We start from the raw sequence: 19,361 nt of genomic DNA on the forward strand, positions 1-19,361 counted from the left end.
ATTTCTGCTCTCTGAGACCACAGCGAGCAATGACGGATTACGATGATCGCAGTAACTGTGCTTCAAATATGTATTTGCCGTACTACGTTTCTGCACCAGATTTTTCGTCTGTCTCGTCGTTTTTACCACAGACCACGTCGTGTCAAGTTAATTTTCCCTATTCTTCAAACATAGCTCAAGTCCAACCTGTTCGCGAAGTGTCTTTCAGGGACTACGGACTGGACCATCCGAGCAAATGGCATTACAGGGGCAATTACGCGTCTTACTATTCGACGGACGAGATAATGCACCGAGATCTCCTGCAATCATCAAACAGAGCGGAAATGATTTTCAAGAACGACTCCGTGTACAGCCATCACGGCGGCACCAACTCCTCGTGCAATCTCTTTACTAACGTGGGCCGAAACGGAGTGCTTCCGCAAGGATTTGATCCATTTTTTGAAAACGCGAACTCTGAAAAGCTCAACCCAGAGCAGTCCAAACAAAAGCAGGACACAAGTGCCCCCGGAGATGCTGCGTGTGATAAAGCGTCTCCGGATAGCGCGGAGCAGAGCAAACGAGAAGAAACCACAGAGGAGGAATCCTCAATATCAACCTGCGATGAAGACAAGAACAACGGCTCAAGTAAGTCCCGCGCGTTAACGGCGCTTCAGTCTACCACATTACTTTGTCTGTTGAGTTTTATGTGCCCCTTTATAAGCATGCAAAAGTTTTTATATAGCTGGTAAGATTCGCTTTGCTGTTGTAAAATATTTACGATGATAACGTGCTTTCGCCGGATCACATCAGCGCTAGCAATGTGTCATTCATCCACTTCCGAAAAGTAACCAGTGTTTAACTGAAATTACCATTTTTTTTGTGTCATCTGTGGTTTTTGAAGTAAAACGACCGAAATACAAAAAACAATTAGTCAACAAACAAGACTTCCCTTTGACTATAATTAAAGCATGATTCATTTTCTTAAAGTTGTGCATAAAAATAGAATGATTAGCATGGCGTCACAGTTTCTAACTAAGGGTATTTCATAAAGAAATAGTCAAAGACACATCTACAGATTACATCTACAGTGTGCGCCTGCGTGCGTATGTACGTGAAGTCTGTGTGTAATTCCATATTTGTGTGTTTATGTTTGTGTTTGTGTTTGTGTGTGTGTGTGTGTGTGTGTGTGTGTGTGTGTGTGTGTGTGTGTGTGTGCGCGTGTGTGTGTGTGTGTGTGTGCGTGCGTGCGTGCGTGTGTGTGTGTGCGTGCGCACTGGGCCGCTTAAATGCATGTTTGTGCCTGTATCAGTGCATGTGAGTATATACTTCTTTTTAAACAGGGCTTTGATAAGTGTGGTGTTGACAACACAACAGTTCAAACTAATCTCCATGCTTACATTGATACTTTTCAAAGTCATCTACCAAGATTGTTCCAGTTTAAAATCACAGTAATGTAACCAAGATACGTTTCTTTTTGTAGGTGCAACAAAGTCCAGAAAAAAGAGATGCCCGTATTCAAAATACCAGATCCGAGAACTTGAACGAGAATTCTTTTTCAATGTGTACATAAACAAAGAGAAACGTCTGCATTTGTCCAGAATGCTCAGTCTTACAGACCGACAAGTGAAGATTTGGTTCCAGAACCGAAGGATGAAAGAGAAAAAGCTCAACCGAGATCGCCTCCAGTATTTCACTGGAAATCCATTGTTCTGAAAGTCATGATATTGTCTGCTTCGGCATACGACCACGCTTATATTTTTGTCATAATTGTGGAAGAAAAGACACATGAGGTATTTTCACGTCAACTGTATTTTATAACTATGCAAAATAATTGTTAAACCGGTTTTATGCGCAATGCTAGTTCTACAAAAATTGTCGAAAGCCGATGTATATTTACAGAGAACGAAAATAACCATTATGGCGAACATAGGTACCAGGACAATCTCTTAATCCTTTATGCTTATCTGTTAATGACATTGAAATTCAATCGCTTTATGTTTGTATTAATTTATTGTATTTTCCACTGTTCAATGAAACTTATAAAATCAAAAAACAGTTCACATTGCGTAAGCAAAATATACCTTTGATTACAGTAATCAATACGTAAATACACTGAGTTAGAGTTGTGTATGCATTTATTCGTGAGTAGCATGTAATGTATTGGTGTATCAAATAAATATAAATACAAAAGTTTTTTTGTTTATTTCTGTCTATCGCTGTGTCAGCCGTGTGGTAGTGTGCACGTGTAGGTCAGCTAAAGAGAAGTTATTTATCACAGCTGCATTTCAAGCTCGTATTTCTGTAGAATATACTGTTTCATTTTTCAATTTATGAACAAATGTGTTTTGAATATTATACAGGAACGGAAAAGGGGACCATGAAATAAAGAGAAACCATTTTCAGGTTTCAAAGCGTGAAAACTTTATGGGTCTATAACTAATTCCTTTCGTTGTATGTTGTTTTACACTAAGGCTGTTTACGAAACCTTGAACAGTCTAGACAGTACAATAAACTGTGGGCAGTAAATTAAATTGGGGCTATTGGACCCCTATCCTCTTCAACTGCGACTTTGCCCTGAAACACAAAGGGTACAGATGTTTTTTTTCCTGTTTAAAATGAAACTCAGGAAAATGTGTACATATTAAGTAGCATTTAAAAAAGAGATCTATCTTTTGAATAACCGTCATAAGCGTTATGTATTTATACGCGCGTATTTGTCTTGGTGTTTATTTAAAATTGACAATATAGACGCTTACAGTGAAACCAACTTGACTGAAATCGGCTAACCTTGGATTTCGTCAACTCTGAAAAGTAAAATGAAATATGAAAATTGTATTTGAACTTCTGTAATGTCAAGGTCGTCACCCTTAACCTTTCTGAATAAGTAAAGTTGGCTTTTTGCGGTTGTCTTTGAAAAACTACGCCCTCTCAGAGGCGCCGCAGTGCAGCACGGCCCAACATGGCCGCTGCATTCCACACATTTACACTGAAAACTCGTGCGCCTTCAATGGCCTACTGAACACTCAACATGGACACCCTTTGAATAAGTGACATGCTCAAATGTAAAATAAAACAAGTATCATTTCTGTTATTTTGATGATGATGATTAGCCTATTATTATTATTACTTCTTATACTAATTCTAGGCTACTAATAATCACTTTATTATGTTTTGGCTGCAAAGGCAATATATACAGTATGAGACAAATAAAATGAAAATGATTACATTCAATTACGTTCTCTTTAGCTTATGTTTTAAGAAACAGAGCGCTCCTAAATAAATATAGGTGAGAAAACTACCTTCATCTTTCCATTATACTTTAAACAAACATCTGATGTGCAATTTGAATGTACTCTGATTTAGGCAAACGTGCATCTACAAGCTGATTTTGTTTTGTACATTTTTTTTTCTATTTAGGCGTAGAAAACATGCCTCTATTTCCTTAGGTAGAATATGTATATTTAAATACGAAATGTTGATCAAAAAGTGCTACAATAAGTTGTGATGGTATCTTTTAGCTACTACCACATGAATACTAAGGTGCATTACAAATTTAGAATAGAATAATAACAATATATTTGCACAAAAATAATGCATATAATTCTAACTGAACACTCAGTAACAGATTGTAGGCTATGTCCTGTATTTTCATTTTGTATTAATTTTGCAATGAGAAAAACTTTACATTTCAATTTCACCCCATAAACAGCTGAAAACATAACAATAAGAAACAACAAAAATAAAATAAATCAGACATCAGAAATCAGAAATGAATTTTATTTTACACCTCTTTTATATGGTTTTGACACTGCTTAAAGCCACAAGAGGGCGAACTTACAGCAATGTTTGGGCCTGGTGCAGGGTAATCCAAGTGTATGTCAGTAACAACAATGACTATGATCTTGAGCGAGTACGTGATCTAAGGTTTTACACATAGGCCTTATGTTGTTAATGTGCAGTATGAAACCTCTTAATGTGTTTACTTATTTTTACCCTCAATACATTTACACTTTTATAAAAGATTCTATCTCAAATTAACCAGGGATACGTATAAAGGCAATAGTTGAGACGACATTTTCTACCCTGTCTCAGAGGTTAGCTTCTCTGGAAGAATACTTCACAGTTCTCTTTTGAACCACCACAACAATAACCACCACATCATATTATTATTGTTATTATTATTATTATTAGTATTAGCAGCAGCAGCAGAATTGCCTAAATTTAGCAGATGTATTGTGTAAGGCGATAAGCAGGTTTTTAGTATTTTTTAACACTTTTATGAGAGAGATCAGACTGTCGAAAAATGTATGAATAGGCCTACTCCTATCATCGATGGGTTATGAAGGTACAACACAGTCCGTGTGGTATCAATAGGCCTATTCGTTATATTACTCATTTGTCCGGTCTGTTTATTGTTTATAAAAAATAACTTTAAAAAATAAGTTTTAGAAGTTAAACTCGATAACGGAGGGACATTGATGTTTTTTTAAACAAACACAACAATTAATAATTATTACAAATAACAGATATGTTTAATGTGTAGCCTATCTAAACGTTTATCTTTTTACAGATGTCGACATGTACAGTTATTCTGTTTTTTGTTGTACTTTTAGCAATGCTATCAGTCATATTAATGTTAAGCGGAAACTCGCGCGATTTTTTAAAGGAAAGTGATGTTAAATTTAGTTCACTCATTTTCATTAATATAGTGTGTAAGGAAACATAAAATCCATGGCCGTAAGTGTATTATTTGTTGTCTTACTTTGTTGTTAGTATTTAGCAAACATGTGCACATGTCCCCAAACGTTTACTTAATTTGTCACCAATTTTACAATAAGTTGATGACGGCTTATCGCTATTTAAAAAAAAAAAAAGATAATATTATTACTTGAAGATAAATAGGTTATTGGCTACACTTGTAACGTACGTAATACAAATAATTTCAAGACGCTTAACAGACATCCATATTTATGTTTTCCATTTTACCGAGTTCCAAAACTGAACATTTCTGAAAAGAATTTGCATTTTTACTTGAAGCTTTTGATTTTTTTCTCCTGCAATTTTATAATGACTAATCGACCTCAATGAAAAACACCAATGTTATACCAACTTAGCTAAATACAGCTAAATACATTTATACGTATTTGTATAACCACGGAGTTAATTAAAAATGATATAAATACACAACATAAATTCAGTAGCCTACATTATAAAACAAACACACACAAAACTTAACACTGTACGTATGAGACAACTGTATTAAATCATTTAAATATTTCGTGAAATATGTTTTGAATTTGCCTGCTGTAGTATTAACTTAAATAGCAAATATACACATATAAAGATGATACACAATTACCGATTTGCTAACATATAATTATCATAAGTATATTTTAAAAAGTGTTTTGTTCGGTTAGGCATTCTTCGATCATATGCTCCATGCAAAAACAGAGAACAGGCAACATCATTTGTGTCGCTGAAATGAATGATAAATACACATATTAACAGGTAACGTGGTTTTATTTTTCAGACATAAAACACAAGTTTTGCCTTTCAGCCTTAATTCAATGTGCAGTCTGTGTACTTTAGGCTCACGTCCGTTGCATCAGTCTGCGGCATCATCTGCATTTTCCCACTGAAATATTAAACGACCAGAAAATGCCTCAAGCATCTGCAGACATTTCGTTTCTTGACCTTGAATTCGACTCGAAAGGAGTACAAAACAGGCTGTGGTAACTGGTGCAATTTATTTTCATTGCACGTGATCCTTATTCGCCGTACACCCATTTTGTCCACACTTTACATGTCATGTTGAAAGGTGAGTTTTAAAACGACATTCTGCTAATCTTGAAACCAATTTCAAGTCCTTGTTCTAGGTGTCGCTGTTGACCACGTCTAAAACTTCAAACCGCGTACCAAGGTGTCCACGTGATGGGGAAGAGCCTGCGTCTCAAGGCCATTTTCAAATTTCATTGGTGAGAATGTCATGTGGTTGCAGAGAGACGCTGTAGGTTACGCCGGGATTGTTTTGCTAGATATGTAAGCCTACAGAGGACACCTCTCTCCTTCGTAAAAACGCTCCAAAATGTCCTTTCCCAACAGCTCTCCTGCTGTTAACACGTTTTTCGTAGATTCTTTGATTGGTGCGTGCAGAACAGATTTTTACTCCAGCAGTAACATGTACATGCCATCCACTGCAGAAATGGGAACCTATGGAATGCAAACCTGTGGACTCCTGCCGTCTCTTGGCAAACGGGGGGAAGTAAACCACCAAAACATGAGCATGAACGTCCACTCGTACATACCTCAAACTGATAACTGGGCAGATCCGACTAGGTCCTGTCGGTTAGAGCAACCGCTTAACCAGATGTCCACCTTCACATTTTCACAGAATATAAAAGAAGAGACAAACTGTTGTATGTACTCCGACAAGAGAGCAAAGGTCAGCGCGTCTGAGATACCCGCGTACTCCAACCTGATTACCGAATCGTGTTCCGTTGACAGTCCCGAGATTCCGGTCCCTGGATACTTTAGACTAAGCCAAACTTACGCGACGGCGAAAAACATCCAGGACTATGACAACGAGGCGATTAATCCAAACACCACGTTAATGCAGCTGAACAGGGTGACTCCAAAAGCGCAGTCGACGCCCTTTGTGGAGGTGGAAAAGAAACTACCGCAAGAACGTGACACAAGGAGCTCGTCCCCGGCGCAAAGCCCGGAGCCCAAAGCCAGCGCGCAGGAGGACAAGACCTGCTCCACTGGGGCGTCTGTCTCGAGCCCTGAATTGCCACAGAGAGAAGGGAAAGGTGGGTACAATAAAAGGATTAATCGCGTCTTGGTGTAACGCGAACGCTCCAGCATCATAAAACCCAATATAAAACACAAACAACCCGAAAGTCGTAATGTTTAATGGGAGTCTTACTCAGGTTGCAGTAAAAGCCTTAACAGGAAACGGCGCTGCGAGGGCGCGTTAACATCAAATACGTTTTGTTGCAAGTGACTTGGAACCATTCTTCTTTGTTCGATATAAGCAGAGTGAAATGGTTTTTGTATTTCATCCGTACAGCACAAAAATAAAACGTGTTTCATGAACGAAATAAAACGTTCATTTATTTGTCACTTATTTGATATTGAAAAATGCACTCTTCTGGATTTGTGGAATTTGGTATTGCCATATTTATGGTGCAGTCAGTGGAGGCGCATAATCCAAATTGCATGTATTTTCCTGTTACAACATGGGAAAGACAAGCTGTAAACATAAGCATAAAGCTATAAACGTTAACTAAACTGAGAGAACGCACTGTTAATAAATGAATGATGGCAACATACTAAACATTCAAATTGAGGTTTTCGAGATTTGTTGTTAAATACCAGCAGACGTAAAGGTCGAAACGAGGTCACATGCAGACACAATTACAACATGTTGTCCCATGTACGTTCATTTAAAATTCAGTGTATTACAATATTTCAAAATGGAAATATAAAACAACCCATAGCAAACAATTAATTTATTCATATTTTATTTGAGGGGAAATAGAGCCTATCCCAAAGCGAGGCAGCAGGCGGCTGGTGCTGTTGGATCACTTTGTCTTTTTTGTTTTGCAGAGTCCAAAAGCGAAACGCCGACAAGCAACTGGTTAACTGCGAAGAGTGGAAGGAAAAAACGATGTCCATACACAAAGCACCAGACCTTGGAATTAGAAAAAGAGTTTTTATTCAATATGTACCTGACTCGGGAGCGCCGTCTAGAGATCAGCAAAAGCGTCAACCTCACCGACAGACAAGTGAAAATCTGGTTTCAAAACCGCAGGATGAAACTTAAGAAAATGAGTCGAGAAAATCGTATTCGTGAACTTACCTCTAATCTCACTTTTTCGTGAGCATGCAACAATCAAGAATTCACCCTCCCTCTCTTTCGGCCCATGTTCTCGTGTGTAATGATAACACGAGGGCTGCGGGCATTGTTTTGGTTACTTTCACGTTCCAATGTTGTAATTGTTGCTACATCCTTGTGATTTGTTGCTACGTCCTTAATAGGATTTTCAATGTGAAGCGTTGTGTATTTTGAATATGTTTCACAGGGTATACAAATGGTGTTGGGTCCTAATTTAAGCAAAAGCCGACATAAACATAAACTGTTCGAAGCCGTTTTATTTCCAACGTGGACCAGCAAAACTGTCGCAAGAACAGACAAAGAAGTCATGGCTTTGGACATGAAGGCACGTGTAAAAAGTGTGTCCATCCTTCCACCAGTGAAATCTAACATCTGAAATGATTACGTAATCAATGTTTGCGAAATACATATTTAAATGTCTATATCAGTGCATGTTTATGGCATGTGGTCAGTGGATTAATAAATGAATAATGTAAGGTGTAGTTTGCTCTGTGTTTTCTTAAAGCATATCGGATAAAATTGGAAGTTGATTTCTTTGCTCTCCCTGCTTTAAATTCAAACCTGTTCTGTACAAGAACACCTATACTGATGAATAAGTCTATGTCATTTAATTATGCACATGTAAACGTTTAGATTTTCACTGGGCAAAGATAGCAAAGAATGCAAAATATGATGTTTTATTCAAATGTAGCAGTCTGTAAATGTAAGTAACAACAGACTAATCCACAGCTACAGGGTCTTGAAGAACGACAAAGAATTATTCACAATGCAGTCGAAAATATTAGTAAATTCATCAAAGTTAAATCAACAATTGCGTGATGTTAGGTGCCAGTTTTGAGAAGAATTAATATTATAGTTAAGTACTACATTTTAAAACTCAAAAGAAAAAACGAAATAAAATTGGATTGAGGCACAACCATGTTTTATTTAAAAAATGCTGCACTTTATTTTAAGATGAATTGATTTGAGAACGTCAGTATAGAAAACATTACAGTACAAATAACGAATGCTGAAAACTCAATTCGAAAACAAAAACATATATCTTTTTGCAGACTTTAGGGGAAAATGGCCCACATCTAAGTACTGCAGAAGCGTAGCCTACACGGGGGCTTCAGAAGACTTGCATGAACACTTAAAAGTGGAAATGATTTGGACTGTCATGTAGCCTATCACATGATGTCCCTTAACGCCGCTCTTTCCACAAGTCCCAGATAATTATTTTAAAGCTCTCTTCCGCATTTTTGTGTGTGGCCTCGACCACTAGCTCTCTCGCGCACAGACACACACACACACATACACTGTAAAAAATGATTTGTAGTTTTTTGTTGTTTCAACTTAAAAAAATAAGTTACCTTTTTGCCTTAAAATTTTAAGTTAGTTCAACCTAAAAAATATTAGTTCACTTAATGAATTTGTTGCAAACTCGTTGTGTTGACTAATATTTTTAAGTTGAACTAACTTTTAAGGCAACAAGGTAACTTATTTTTTTAAGTTGAAACAACAAAAAACAACAAATCATTTTTTACAGTGTACATACACACACACACTAAGAATTCCGTACAGAAGTGTGTGCGGCCACAATAGAAGCACAGACAGAAATATACTGTATCTATAACATTTCTCCACGTTTCTGTTCTGCATGAATATTGTTTTCAAACACAAAAACGTGTATTATTAACTTAAATAATGGAAATGCTGTTTTCATCACCCTTTACGCATCTGTTTGCAATAAACAGTCTTAAACCCTATATTAATTTGAATTATGTGACGCAGCAATATCTGCCTTCTTTGAAGTCAATCCACACGCAGATCACCTTCTTACTGCCCGATGTGTTATCTAAAATAAAGAAAATGACCCGAAATATTTTACATTGATGTATTTTTTTCATCCAATGACAGACACCCAGGCCCAGACGCTGTAACGGCAAGTTTCTGTTTTATTAAGGGCACATTAATACATAATCAAATGCACCTCATAAAAATTTTATTGATAGACATAAAAGTAGGCAAACTATGGCTCGCTTTTCAATAAATACAAAAATAGGAATATTATTTTCTTTGTCAGTCATACAATAACAAAACCACATTTAAAAATGAAAGATCTTAACATTAATGCAGTGCGGACAGTTTATAAAATATGAGAATCTGTGAGACTGTGGTGGATCGTAGTTTTACAGCATGTTATTGCATTTATTTTACGAGGACTTGCAACTCAGTACTCTATAAAATACTTTACAAGGCCAGAGTATATGACATACATTGTGATGAAATTTTGCAAGATTTTACACTCTACTGCAATCATTTGTTAATGTAGCCTATTACTGGTGAATGCTGGTTTGAAATAAATGGGGTGGTGTTAATATACCCGCAAAGAAAAAAAAGACCGGTACCACCTCCGTTGGAGTGGCGCGTTAAAAGCACGAGGAATCACGGGAACGGAATGTACAATGTAATTACACGTTGGTTGTGTTAAACGTAATTTTTTGTCCTCATTTTTGAAAGTACAAAATCAAAACATACCGTTATTGGCGGACTGATTTACTCTCAGTATTAGTAAATATGATCACGTGATCCATGTAACCAATCACTGAAGATGAAGGCAGCAAAATACTATGATTGTTCAGAGGCAAGGTTTCCGTAACGGAGTAACGTTTTATATGAGTTCGCAGGGGTCTGAAAATGTCGACTAGTTCAGCGGTCAGCAGCTATTATGTGGACTCCATAATGGGGCACGAGGCGGAGGATGCGTACGGAGCGCGTTATGTTCACGGTTCACACGCCGCGCCCGCGAGGCCGTCAGGTGTGGGTGAGAATGCGGATTTCTCTTCTTGCAGCTTCGCTCCCAAGTCAGCCGTGTTCCCTACATCTTGGTCCTCGGTCCATCAGTCTTCTACTGCGGCGGTGTCCGGAATTTACCCTCCATACGTTCACCAGACCCACCTGGCAGACAACAGATACGTGCGCTCCTGGATAGATCCAGTCTCCAACCATATTTCTTTTTCCGGGTTCCACTCTAGCAACCGGCAGAGCGGGTCAAAGACTGAAAATGTACCCCCGAAAAGGACCGAACGCGCTGCGTTTGAAGCAGAGACACCGATAGTTGCCGAGTATAGCTGCAGCATAGCATCCGAATGTGTAGACAAAGCTACTGAAGAAAGAGTTGGCAGTAATGGTTCGAGTCACAGTGAGCCAAAAGACGAGAAACAACAACAACAACTTGACCCAAGTAAGTATGAATTGCACTGTGATTTACAGCCGTCGAACTGCACGAACCGGTTTTTCTTAACTAGAGGTTTTACTAACCTATAAAAGTGTCCGGGCTTTTACCACGGCCCGAAAAAATGTCATCGGCTGTAAAGGGTATTTTAAGTCAGCTTGTAGAAATAGCTGCATTCACACATGTCAAAGCCCAATTAAACTTTCGAATCTCGAAAATCTAAGTCGATTGTGGATGTTATTTACACGGTTCTTATTGTTTGTTTTCCAGGCAACCCAGCAGCAAACTGGATCCATGCACGTTCAACAAGAAAGAAGCGATGCCCGTACACCAAATATCAGACTTTGGAGTTGGAGAAGGAGTTTCTTTATAACATGTATTTAACGAGGGATCGCCGCTATGAGGTTGCACGGATCCTCAATTTAACAGAGAGGCAGGTGAAAATCTGGTTTCAGAACAGAAGAATGAAAATGAAGAAGATGAACAGAGAGAGGAGCATTAAAGACCCTCTGTGAAGAGCGTAATGCTACAGCTGAACAACTCCTGCTTCTTTTTACGTAGCTTAGTTTAGATTTGTGTCGCTCTTTGTCGTTTAGTTTCTTTAGAATTTGAGACTTTTACCCAGGATTGCCTCAGCATATCTTCTATTCAATTTGACAATATATTCGGAGTCAAAATAGCTATTCTTTATGTGACCTTCAAAAAAAATGATAATGAATGTACATTTCATATCGTATACGCACAGTTTGTTGGATGTATCGAACGCCCGAAAACGCTTTTTTTCTGATGTACATTCAGTCTTAGAACAACAGGAATTTTGTCTTGTGTCTTGCCCACTGAAATGTTGCACTTATATTAACTCGTAGCATTTGATTAAAAAGTAGAGTATAATCGGTGCTCTGATCATTCTTAGATACCGGCTGGTCTAGAGGACCACTGTCTGTTGAACTCTCTTTTTATAATGCATGCAAAGCGAGCGCTTTCCCCTAGAGCAGGCACATACAATTTTAGATCCTTCATAATTGAAAATTAATTCAATTATAAATGCACTTGCTTTCAATGGACGATGCATCGAAAATGTCTAAATTATTGCAGTAAAACGAACTTCTGCTATTAGATTTTTCACAGTGGATCCACCTTTCCTCAGTGGGTGTGTGCAAGCTTTGTTGGACACTCCGGTGGTTGGACATGTTTTCGGTTGACTACTCGACGTGTGCGCATTGTAGAAGCTTTCTTTTGTGAGACCAATTTTTACAAATAAATTGAAAGTGACGCTTTTTATTGTACAATGTGCGTATTAAGAAACATTTTAAATAGCAGCATCCATGCGCCTAAATTATGTTAAAATGTCATGACAAACAAAAAGAGATGTTTATTGCTAGAGAATATCGCAAATAACCAGTTTATGATTAGAAAGGGTGTTTCAAAGACCCCCAATTTATCGTCAGACCGGTACTATGAATTGCTTTAAAGCAGGAAGAAACGGGGTCTAATAAAGCTATAGAAAGAGCTAGACGTCTGGTCTAAATGAGTTTATGATGCAGGGCCGTAATTGCTCTCTTCTTTGAAACAAACCTCACTGGCTTTTTGTGTCTGTTTCTAGCAAACAGAAATGTAGACACTTTTCGACGGGCCGTCTGGTCCATGTGTTGATGAGACTGAAAAGGTGTCGACCCCCCAGCAAAATGAAAGTCACGTTTATTTACGAAAGGCATTTACTCTCTTGGCTTAAAGTTGACGGTCGCTTGGCTAAGTGATATCAGAAATAAATAAATAAATTAATTAATTAATTAATAATATACATTTCAGATAATTGTTTCATTTTTAGGTTGAAAAAATAAATAACGAGATATATGACAGCCAGCCATATATTCCTTGCACATTTTCTTTGTAGATTATTACAAATTATTATCATAGCATAGCCTACAGTCTCTAAGATACATTGAACGACTGACAAAAGTGACTTGAAAATAATAGCACTTAATAATTCAAGACAGTGAAAGAAAATAACATAACTCCTGTTTTCAAATGCCAATTAAATACATGTGTACATTATTGCCGCTAGAGGGCATCGTGGTTCTGTGAAAATAATTGGTGTTGTGGCGGTGCTGTTGTGTACACCACGGCAAAGGAGCTTACTCGTATAATATGCCGAACAATGAACAGTGAGCTATAAATGATATACTAAATATAAATTGCCTACAGAAAGTATATTTATTTCGAGAAATCTGTCTGCGTCTGTTCATGTATGTCTACGATTAAAGTGTATCCGTAGCCTACTTTAAAAGGCTGTTTCAAATAATTAGTCCTGCTGTTGAATTGTAGGTTTTAAATGAGAACAAAAGAATTGGACGAGTGAGTGGATATAGCCCACCGTGCAGTACTGTAGCCTACATTTATTTACAGGTAGAGATGTAATGGATAAAATGCATTATACTAGTCCACTATGCTGTGTAATATGTCACTGTTAGTTACAATAAAAATAGAAGCAGTTTATTCTGCATTCTTGACCTTTTAGGTGCTAGTGATAATGGCCGAAACAATTGATTAAATTTTGGGTAGTAAATAAGTAAGTAAAAAATGTACACTGTCGTTTTATGGCCCTTATTACAGTGTAATTACACATCTGCAGTAATATTAAGAAGATGTATACCTTAGGATTAGGGTTTGGTTTAGGTTTAGTTGCATGCAATTATGCATAATTTACCATTAATGCCTTAGTGTACACGAAATATGTAGTACCTGCAACAAAGACATTATTAAACAAAATATTACAAAATGGCTTAATAAGAACACTTTAAAATGCGTATCGGTTTTTTTCTTCAGTCCTCTCTACATCGATTTACAGCAGCAACAATCTCATAAAGCATGTACAATACAATTGTTATATTAGTGTTTAAACCACTTTTGCACGCTGACAAACATAAACACTAAACTGACCACTATTGGTGTAAACACGCTAACATATATATCTACTTTTAAGGGTTTGTTTTTAAAAAACGTTTGCAGATAAAGCAAGACATTTGGTGCTTTTTAAGTTACAGACACCAAGTTAATAATTGCTTTGAATCTACATAAACACGCACGTGTCACACTCTCACAGGTTCCTTTAGTAGGAAGAATTTATTTTCCTAAATACTGTAATTTGCATTTGGACAAACATCTCCTTTAACAGCATGGATTTGTGAGATCTTAGCATGCATTGCTATTTAAAAGCACTATAACTTTTTTTTACCATACATTTGTTTTACCATTTTACCACAAAATAATTGTTGCATTTTTTTTATAGTTTTCGATTGTTATTGTTGACGGTCCCACTTTATAAGTGAAACGTAACATATGTTACAATTCCGTTTTTTCTGTGGTGTGTTTTTAAATAGCTCTACACTCTCAAGCCTTACAATCAAACAGCATCAATTACTTATAGCTTTTAAGCCCTGTACAGCACACACCTGGGGAAGGATCACAACATTGCCACGAGTTGCTGAACGGCAAGTGATGCCGATTCAATAATTTGATCCGCTTGGAAACCCTGCGCCATGCACAGAGCACCAGTTATCAGGCGAATCCTGGTGGAATTACGTGTCACAGCGAGCGCTTTAAATTGTACTCGCACGATAACTTACAAAGACAGCAGGTCTTTACGACACGGCGAGAGGCTGGCTCGCTACAATACCGGGCCTGTAAATCGTCCGGCAGTAATACTGGCGCCGAACCAGCGCGCCTAAATCAGCACTCGCCTCCGTCTCAGATGCTCGCCTGGATGAGACCTCAAGGTTGTGTGTCATAAAATCTGTTTTCAAATTACTCTAGCTTCCTTTTTCATATTGAAAATACAAGGCGTTCTCTTTCAATACCGTTGTTTGGCCGTAGTTCCACCTTAAAAATGCCCTTGATAAATGATCGTGAATAAGATTACACGGAAAACAATACGTTATCGGAAGACAAGACTATAATTATAAAAAGGAATATTTGAAACTTAAACATAACTACAATGAAGATAAATACAACGAGTCTTTGAATTTCTCAATGTTATGCAAAGGAGAATAAAATTATATTTTATATATAAAAAATAAATTATATTTTATTTTATATTATATTTATTTCACATACCCATTAAAACGGTTTAATATATCGAGAGACGATCTTTATATTCATATTTTCGTGTTGTCAATTTGTCAAATAAGCAGTTTTGTGGTTATTTGATTTAACATATTGATACGTAATAAACAGTGCTAAAACAAAGATTTTTACCATTTCGTTGCTCGTTCTAAAAAGCCATTTTTTATTTATCTCTTTTATGATTCTTTATTTAACCAAATAATGCCCTATGATTGTTTAAAAAAATCTTTACACAAAAAAATACGTGCTTGTCTCTAAATACACACAAAAACACAATAAACTAGAAATATATAGGCCAATTATAAATTGCAATACTTAAATATTTAAAAACTTATATATTAAAAACTAGTAATTGTGTTATGAGCATTATGTTATTAATCTTAAAGCATGAAACGAACCAAATATATACAATAATTTTATTCGTAGTCAATGATGAGTTTACTATACGTTTCCGACATATAATTGGTAAATAATGGAAATATTTATGGGTCTCTCTCTCTCTCTCTCTCTCTCTCTCTCTCTCTCTCTCTCTCTCTCTCTCTCTCTCTCTCTCTCTCTCTCTCTCTCTCTCACTCTCGTTATCTCTCTCACACCCACAAACACTCTTTTAGCAGATGTCTGTGGTTGTATTTTCTTTTCTGAAGAAGTACAGCTGGCTCAGTCATTATGCGCAAAAAACTGGAGGCTTTGCGGCAGTCCAGATTCCTTTTTGTTAGAAGACAATTTACAGCTTCGTAATAGATCTTTTTACGAGCCTATTTCGTCTGTCATTGGATGCCAGTGGTCATGTGCAGGACGCAAACGTCTTCATGACCCCTTTTCCTGATTTCCCAGGCGATTTTTTTCTCTGCATTCTGTGGCTAAAGGTTCCAAATCCAAAAACACAGTGTGCTCATATATATTTGTCGTTTTTTGTTATCTGTGTGTTAGCGATCATAAAAGACAAATTCAGAGCGTTCACGTAGGCTGTGTTGTCAGATTGTGCTACAAAACTTGCATTTCTAACCTAAGCAGATCACACAGTACTGGACGACTGACACCAAACATGCTTCATAATGTTCACCGGCGTCGCAGAACGGAGGACATGGATTATACAGCTCTGTTTGGTAAGTTACATTTCGTGAAATTTTACATTAAGGGTTACGCCATCGTGTCACCTAAAAACTACACGAACAGCAGGTTATTGGTTTACGATAAATAAAGTAAAAAAGCCTTCTAGAATATTGCGATATTTGCAACTGAAAGCGTGATCACTTGAACCTGCAGGAATTGTTTTTGCTCGAAATGTTTGTTATTGATGATGATGGCCTAACTCGGACAATTTGTTCATTCGAAGGCATAAATAAAAACAGTAAGGCATGAAAAAAACAGGAACCAAAACTGATAAATCATCCTTAGTCATAAAAAGTAATATTAGTATTGCATCAAAATTGTGCTAAACTTATGCAAACCTTACACCTATTCTGAATTTCTTTTTACGGCATGACGCACAATCGCGACTTATTGTAAGCCTGTAAACTCACTCCATTCTAAGATACTTTGTTTATTTATAATAATAAAAAATAAAACAATATGCACGCTAATTAAGTTATTCATTATTAGTGATGAATAATATAATGTTAATATTTTCCCTATATATATATATTAAATGAAGCCTACGTTAAATATATTAAATGTTTGGAGGTAAAGTTGTTGTGAGATTTAAAAGATGCCTCCCTTAAGGAATGGTGCAGTTTTAGGGCAGGGAGAGAGAGAGAGAGAGTTAGGGTTTGCGGAACAAAGACAGTATTTCACAGTCAGCTGACAGGCAGAGGTATTTACAACCTTACTGCAATGCGGCAAAATGCAAAGAGCGTAAAGCCTGAGAGCCAAACGAATTTCAGAGCTTCTTCATTTCACTTCATCTAACTTCACAACACATTTTATCTCACTAAAGTTTATCAAAATAATATTTTCAAAATTCAACCTAATATTACACGTTTAATACAAGCTCTTTTACGTCTGAGCAAAGGAAGAGCAGATTGTTCTTATTCCATGAATTCTGCCCATTCTCACACAAAAACAGAGCTGGAGTTATGTACCACTATTCGTCTTTAATTTTGACTTTTATATAACATTATTGATATAATTTTCTAAGGGATTAAGTGAAAAACGGATCGCCTATATGCTAATATAATGTACAGTATATAATTTGGAGGCGATGTGTTTTTTTAAGAATTGTAAATATTGCAAATATAAATACATGGAAACCTCACAGAGATATATATACATATAGGTACCTAAGAGGTTCTTAGTTTTTTTATTTGTTCCAAATGCAACTTTTAACTGTGTTGCACAGAATATAAAAATAAACACGCAGGAAATAAACGATTTTCTAAGAAACTTTGGGCAAACAAAAAAGTGGCATTTTATGGCATTGCTGCGAATTACCCAATTGGCAACTTTATTTTTAAGAGCATAGTTGTTCAGTGCATACTGCTTTTCGGACAGCCCCTTCCGAGCGTAAGTATGCTGGAAACGGTCACCTGGGCATTTTGCTCTTTGTCCGGCAGGCGGTGCTGTTGTCTAACACTCTAGTCCTTGCTTGTCCGCTTTCTGCAGCTTTGTGCAAGAGGTCATTTCCTGTAAGTGTGATTGGCTGACGTGAGCATGTGATACCACGCGTAGTTTTCTTGTGTTGAAGGAATTGTTTAAACATCTTAATGAAATAACAGACAGCACGATTTCTGAGCTTAACATACTTAACATGCGTCAACATTTCCCCCAAATGTTCCATTAATTTGAGTTTATATTGCATCAGTTTATATGAAATTGAAATGTATGAAATTGTATTGTTCTGAATTTGTGAAGGCCTGTAAACTTTTAATGCTAAACTAACTTAATATAAAATGCCACATTTACAAAAAGCCTTCACAGTGCGTATTTGTGATTTTACATGTCGTGGACTCACCAAATGGCGTTAGTGTGTCTTTTTCACTTTTGTTCGCCTGCTCACCAGGGATGCGTTTTATTACCCCAAATTTACAGTGAGAAAAACATTCACGTTAGTTCGCACGTCAGAGATTTCACAAACACCTAATTTGTCCAGAGAACTCTTGCAAAAAAACGAACAAGCTGAAGCTAGGCATTGGCAAGGAAATACCACAATTTTAATTGGTCTTTGCCAAAATATATAGCATATATTATCCTACTAGGATACGTGAAAAAATCTCTCAATTTCGACAGTGTGGTGTTTTTCCCTCAGAGTGCAGTGAATGCGAATTATACCCCGTGTCTTTATTTCCTCCTGAGATCAGAGTAATCGCCATTATTGAATAAGTGCAACTTTCAGGATTATTTATGGCACCCGCGCGCTGTCATGAATGGCTGTGGGGAAGCACGTGATACCATTAAACTTTGTTTTATGGCCAGGGAGTTGACAAGCCAAAATATAATTCACATTGTATATTAGAAAGGTCGTTCAGACGCTTTAGATAAGATCCCAGTATCGTTGCACAGACGGAATAAGCTCCACGTTCGTTTTGATCATGGATATAAGAGTTCATCAGTGCGCTTTACGTGAAAATCCAGCCGTTGGAGGTAAGATTATCTTCAGTACTTGTCACTGAACTTGTTTGGATTGAATTGTGCTATGACGTTACTGTGGTTTCAAAGCCTGCAAACCAACGTGGATCCAATGTGAAATCATCTTTGGATTGTTGGGAAACTGTGGGGAGGAAAACTAATGAAGATGACGTAAATGTTGCAGTCCGGTTTTAGTGTGGTTGTGGCGCCACGTTATGAAAGGAAATATTTCCCTTCTTCAGCAGGGCTTTCCTTATGCGTAAACGAAAAGAACAAATTAAGTAAAAAATGTATTTAAGATGGAAAATAACAGAGCAGATTGCTAATTATTATAATTATTTTGAAAAGATTTTTTTATTTTTCGCAAAATAAAAAAATCCATTCAAATATTTATAAATGCGACAAAATGCCTTGTAATTTATGTTTTAGTTAGTGTTTGAACTCTACCTAAGCTGTTGTGTAGCAAGTATTTTTTAAAGAAACAAATCAAAAACATCGAAACAAGCGCATTTATGACCTAAAGTAAACTTTTTAATGAGCATAATTTCTAAGGTTTTTATTATTAAGCTCTATAGCGCCCCC

The 19,361-nt window shown here is 36.9% G+C and overlaps 3 protein-coding genes across 3 annotated transcripts; all 3 read left to right on the plus strand.

Annotated features, from left to right (window-relative positions):
• On the plus strand, positions 1-1,995 carry hoxd11a (homeobox D11a). The gene is made up of 2 exons (XM_057336370.1): positions 1-624; positions 1,460-1,995. Exons 1-2 carry the CDS (start codon positions 30-32, stop codon positions 1,690-1,692), a joined length of 828 nt encoding a protein of 275 aa, XP_057192353.1. The 5' UTR covers positions 1-29; the 3' UTR covers positions 1,693-1,995.
• A 3,541-nt stretch (positions 1,996-5,536) lies between these two features.
• Positions 5,537-8,348, plus strand: hoxd10a (homeobox D10a). Its single transcript, XM_057336204.1, has 2 exons — positions 5,537-6,788; positions 7,588-8,348. The coding sequence occupies exons 1-2, from the start codon at positions 6,065-6,067 to the stop codon at positions 7,860-7,862; spliced, it is 999 nt and encodes a 332-aa protein (XP_057192187.1). The 5' UTR covers positions 5,537-6,064; the 3' UTR covers positions 7,863-8,348.
• Positions 8,349-9,952: 1,604 nt separating this feature from the next.
• Positions 9,953-12,866, plus strand: hoxd9a (homeobox D9a). The gene is made up of 2 exons (XM_057336064.1): positions 9,953-11,102; positions 11,364-12,866. The coding sequence occupies exons 1-2, from the start codon at positions 10,556-10,558 to the stop codon at positions 11,606-11,608; spliced, it is 792 nt and encodes a 263-aa protein (XP_057192047.1). The 5' UTR covers positions 9,953-10,555; the 3' UTR covers positions 11,609-12,866.
• Positions 12,867-19,361: the final 6,495 nt, after the last annotated feature.

Source organism: Triplophysa rosa, linkage group LG6 (assembly GCF_024868665.1).
Source record: "Triplophysa rosa linkage group LG6, Trosa_1v2, whole genome shotgun sequence".
Taxonomy (NCBI): Eukaryota; Metazoa; Chordata; class Actinopteri; order Cypriniformes; family Nemacheilidae; genus Triplophysa; species Triplophysa rosa.

Coding starts and splice junctions, on each gene's coding strand:
- hoxd9a (XM_057336064.1), top strand. CDS start 10,556: ATGTCGACTAGTTCAGCGGTCAGCAGCTATTATGTGGACTCCATAATG. Junction 11,103..11,363: donor ACAACAACAACTTGACCCAA/GTAAGTATGAAT, acceptor TTTGTTTTCCAG/GCAACCCAGCAGCAAACTGG.
- hoxd11a (XM_057336370.1), top strand. CDS start 30: ATGACGGATTACGATGATCGCAGTAACTGTGCTTCAAATATGTATTTG. Junction 625..1,459: donor AGACAAGAACAACGGCTCAA/GTAAGTCCCGCG, acceptor TTCTTTTTGTAG/GTGCAACAAAGTCCAGAAAA.
- hoxd10a (XM_057336204.1), top strand. CDS start 6,065: ATGTCCTTTCCCAACAGCTCTCCTGCTGTTAACACGTTTTTCGTAGAT. Junction 6,789..7,587: donor GCCACAGAGAGAAGGGAAAG/GTGGGTACAATA, acceptor TTTGTTTTGCAG/AGTCCAAAAGCGAAACGCCG.